Source organism: Staurois parvus, unplaced genomic scaffold (assembly GCF_062004578.1).
Source record: "Staurois parvus isolate SC_StPar_1 unplaced genomic scaffold, SC_StPar_1.0 ptg001279l, whole genome shotgun sequence".
Classification (NCBI taxonomy): domain Eukaryota; kingdom Metazoa; phylum Chordata; class Amphibia; order Anura; family Ranidae; genus Staurois; species Staurois parvus.
Window position 1 is genome coordinate 241,022 of NW_028319075.1, and position 4,385 is coordinate 245,406.

At 54.9% G+C, this 4,385-nt stretch overlaps 1 protein-coding gene across 2 annotated transcripts; it reads left to right on the plus strand.

The window, feature by feature from the left end:
• Positions 1-288: 288 nt before the first annotated feature.
• LOC149437646 (uncharacterized) lies at positions 289-3,393 on the plus strand. 2 transcript variants are annotated; one of them, XM_089660812.1, is made up of 4 exons: positions 289-430; positions 588-703; positions 2,696-2,971; positions 3,302-3,393. In XM_089660812.1, exons 1-4 carry the CDS (start codon positions 388-390, stop codon positions 3,329-3,331), a joined length of 465 nt encoding a protein of 154 aa, XP_089516938.1. In that variant the 5' UTR covers positions 289-387; the 3' UTR covers positions 3,332-3,393. The 2 variants fall into 2 exon arrangements, 1 of the variants encoding a protein (XP_089516938.1); XR_016308032.1 differs by having other exon boundaries at positions 318-448.
• Positions 3,394-4,385: the final 992 nt, after the last annotated feature.

Genomic DNA, 4,385 nt, shown 5'->3' on the forward strand with positions numbered 1-4,385 from the left:
AGGTCCTCTTTATTGGTATATTATATAATGGGGTGACAGGTCCTCTTTATTGGTATATTATATAATGGGATGACAGGTCCTCTTTATTGGTATATATTACAATGGGATGACAGGTCCTCTTTATTGGTATATTATATAATGGGGTGACAGGTCCTCTTTGCTGATCATAGACTCTCTCTGGCCCCCTTCAGTACGCCTCCTTTAAAGTACAAATAGGTCATGTGACGAAACGTATCCCTATTGGTGAGCGGTAGCCTGTGGCCACTCCTCTCCTCCCCTGCCCGCACCCAACATGGCCGCCTGCCTTCCCTGTGTGGGCGCCTCTGACGTCCGGCCGGGCGGAGCCTGCCAGCAGTAGTAATGGCCGCCCCTCTGCTGCTGCCATGAATGGGAGGACAGGCGCAGGCCGGAGATCAGTGGAGGGAGGACGGTGAGAGCTGATCGCTGGGTGGGTACGGGGACAGGAGGGGCCCCTGCACGTGCATGCCAGCTCTTCTCTGTATTTATCTCTGTGGTGAATGGTAGGAGGTGACAGGAGTGGGTTGTACAGGACATGCTCAGCTCAGCCATCTCTTCTCTCTCTGCAGGTATTTGTGTGCCATTGCAGGCAGATTCAGCAGGCCTTTCACAGTGCTCCTGGAGGAGAATCCGTTCTCTGTCATTGTATCCGGAGATCCCTCCGCCCCGCCAACTCCAATCCCAGGCAAGAATCCGAACATATAGGAGATCTATGACCTGCCATAGGATGTGTCTGTCCATCCAGTCCTGAGATGTGCACAGCACAGTCCTGTCCAGTGGGGGCAGAAGTTTGGACAGTGAAGAGAGACTAATGAGCTCCCTTCTCTGTCACTCTGCTCTCTCCTCCTGTCAGCATGCTTTGGCACAACTGATTGACTCCTTGTGTTGCTTTTCCCTCTCCCGGTCTGAGCTCTGCTGTACAGGGACAGCAAGCGGCTGATACTGGGTCACATTCAGGTACATACACGGCTTACAAATTAGGGCTGAACCCCCTGCCAGGTTGGTTTTTCGATGTCTTTTCTACCATGGAGGAAATTTCCTATTACTTCCTGCCTGGGAGATGTAACTGGTAGTCAGATGAAATCTCTGCTTCCTGTCTGGGGATTGCAACAGGAAGTCAGAGGAACTCTGGATTCAACAGGAACTTGGAGGAAATCTCTACTTCCTGTACTGGGGATGCAACAGGAAGTCAGAGGAAATCTTTCGATTTAACTATAACTCAGAGTAAATCTCTACTTCCTGTCTGGAGGATTCAACAGGAAATTAGAGGAAATCTCTACTTCCTGTCTGGGGGTTGCAACAGGAAATTAGAAGAAATCTCTACTTCCTGTCTGGGGGTTGCAACAGGAAATTAGATGAAATCTCTTCTTCCTGTCTGGAGGATTCAACCGGAACTTAGAGGAAATTTCAGCTTCCTGTCTGGAGGATTCAACAGAAAATTAGAGGAAATCTCTACTTCCTGTCTGGGGATTGCAACAGGAAATTAGAGGAAATCTCTACTTCCTGTCTAGGGGTTGCAACAGGAAATTAGATGAAATCTCTTCTTCCTGTCTGGGGGTTGCAACAGGAAATTAGATTAAATCTCTTCTTCCTGCACTGGGGTATTCAACTGGAGGGTAGAGGAAATCTCTACTTCCTGTCTGGGGATTGTAACAGGAAGTTAGAGGAAACCTCTACTTCCTGTACTGGAAGATGCAACAGGAACTTAGAGGAATCCTCCACTTCCTTTCTGGGGGATGCAACAGGAAATTAGGGGAAATCTCTACTTCCTGTCTGGGGGCTGCAACAGGAAATTAGGGGAAATCTCTACTTCCTGCACTGGGGTATTCAACTGGAATGTAGAGGAAATCGATACTTCCTGTCTGGGGATTGTAACGGGAAGTTAGCGGAAACCACTACTTCCTGTACTGGGGGATGCAACAGGAACTCGGAGGAAACCTCCACTTCCTTTCTGGGGGATGCAAAGGTAGTGTAGAGGAAATGTCTACTACTTTGCTGGGGGGATTCAGCAGGAAGTTGGAGGAAATCTCCACTTTCTCTCAAGGGCATGCAACAAAAAGTCAGAGGAAATTTCTTTGTCCTGTCTGGGGGATGCAACAAGTCAGAAGTCTACCCTTCCTGCCTGCTGGATGTAACAGGAAGTCAGAGAAAATCTCTACTTCCTGCCTTCTGGCTGTAACAGGAAGTTAGAGGAAGTCTCTCAGATGGAGGTAAATCCCCTGTCCGTTTCCCCCAGTTTGGATTTCCCCTCACTTCCTGTTCTGGTGACAACTGTAACAGTTTGGATTTCCCCTCACTTTCTTTCTCACTATGACAAATAGAGACGGGGAATCTCCGCAAAAGAGCAATAAAAATAGACCGAGGGTCTAACCCATCCCCCACTTCATCCATGGTCAGCGGATGGACAGGTGATTTCCGGGACCCAAGGCTCAATAGACGTGACGCTTCGATCACCTACTTTGGTTACTTTTGGTCTACGACCGTGGAAAAAGTTGTGCAAGCCTTGTAGGATTGTCTCCCCGCTCCTCCAGTCACTCTAGTCGGGTTCATGTACTTAGGAGACCACAAGTCCACCATTGATGATAAGACGACTTCTCCTTTCCTAGTGTCTCCCGGTGAGGGATCCGCCCCGGCGCGTTTCGTCCTCCATAACTGATCTCCTGTCTCTCCCCAGCAGGTTTCGCCTTTCAAGTCCTCCTTCACTAACGGAGAACACGTCGCAAAGGATTATGGGAGCTCCTCAGCCGGGACGGTGCATGAGGACGCCATGTTCCTCCTAAGCCCCGCCTTCCATAACAGCGGCTTTGCTCAGTCCGATTCTCGTCGTTGGCGGAAGCCGGCATGGGGAACGTCTTCACCCACTACAACCCGCAGGCGTCCTGGAGGAGGCGGGGGCGGCCGCTGCCTCTGCCCAATCCGGGGAGCTTCGATGAGCTGCACAAGAGCTGTAAAGGTGAGTAAAGAGGACCTGTCAGCGACGGCGCAAGTTTCCGGGAATAGATCCCTGCAGTCACAATGGACGGCCTGCAGGATCATTTCTCAGATAAGCTCCACCCTTTTATTAAAAATCCACCCTGGAGCCCCAATCGGTGGCTGTGATGATGTCATCGGTCTGCTGCAGCTCCCAGTTCTGCGCACGTAGCTGTTAGAGTCCTGACTATGCGATAGCGGGGGGGGGGGGGGTGTTGTCACAGAAAGGGGATTTATAAAATGGCGACCGTTCTACCTACGAAGAGCAGAGAGAGCGAGGTGATTGGAGACTGATTGTGTTCTCTGGTTGTAGAGGTGTTCCCGCAGCAGATGGAGGGGGTGAAGGTGATCATCAACAAATATCTCAGCAGCCATTTTCAGGTAGGTGGCCGTGGCCATGAAGAGGACCGGCCATTGTTCACTTTTATGAAGTATAAACCGACCCATTGTGTCTCTCCATCTCCCCCCTGTCTCTGCTCCTCTGTCCGTCTCCCCCCCCTGTCTCTGCTCCTCTGTCCGTCTCCCCCCCCGTCGATGCTCCTCTGTCCGTCTCACCCCCCCCCCCCCCCCGTCGATGCTCCTCTGTCCGTCTCCCCCCCCCCCCCCCCCCCGTCGCCGCTCCTCTCTCCGTCTCCCCCCCGTCGCCGCTCCTCTCTCCGTCTCCCCCCCCCCGCTCCTCTCTCCGTCTCCCCCCGCCGCCGCTCCTCTCCGTCCCCCCCCTCCCCACTATCCCCCCACCCCCCCGCCGCCGCTCCTCTCTCCGTCTCCCCCCCGTCGCCGCTCCTCTCTCCGTCTCCCCCCCCGTCGCCTCTCCTCTCTCCGTCTCCCCCCCGCCGCCGCTCCTCTCCCCGTCTCCCCCCTCCCCCCCCCCCCCCCGCCGCCGCTCCTCTCTCCATCAAAACCCCCCCTGCCGCTGCTCCTCTCCCCGCCGCCACTCCTCTCTCCGTCCCATCCCCCCCCCACCCCCACCGTCGTCTCTCCTCCGTCTCAAACGCCCCCCCCCCCCCGGTCGTCGCTCCTCTCCGTCTCCCCGAACACCCCCCCTGTTGTCGCTCCTCTCTCCGTCTCCACTGCAACCACCCCCCCCCAACCCCCCCCCCCACCGTCGTCGCTCCTCTCTCCGTCTAGCCCCCCTCCCCCCCCCCCTCGTCGCTCCTCTCTCCGTCTTCCCCTCCCCCCCCGCCGCCGCTCCCGTCTCCTTGGCTGACTCTCCCCTCCCCTCGCTCTGCTCTCGCTTGCTTTCTCACTCTCGCTTTGCTCGCTCTGCTTTTGCTTCGCTCTCTCTCTCTTCCTCCTTCTTGTCACTCCTCTGTCCCTCGTCCTTTCTCACTATTTGCTCTCCCCTCCTCACCCTCCTCTTCTTCTCGCTCGTTCTGCTCTCCCTCTGCCCCTCTCGC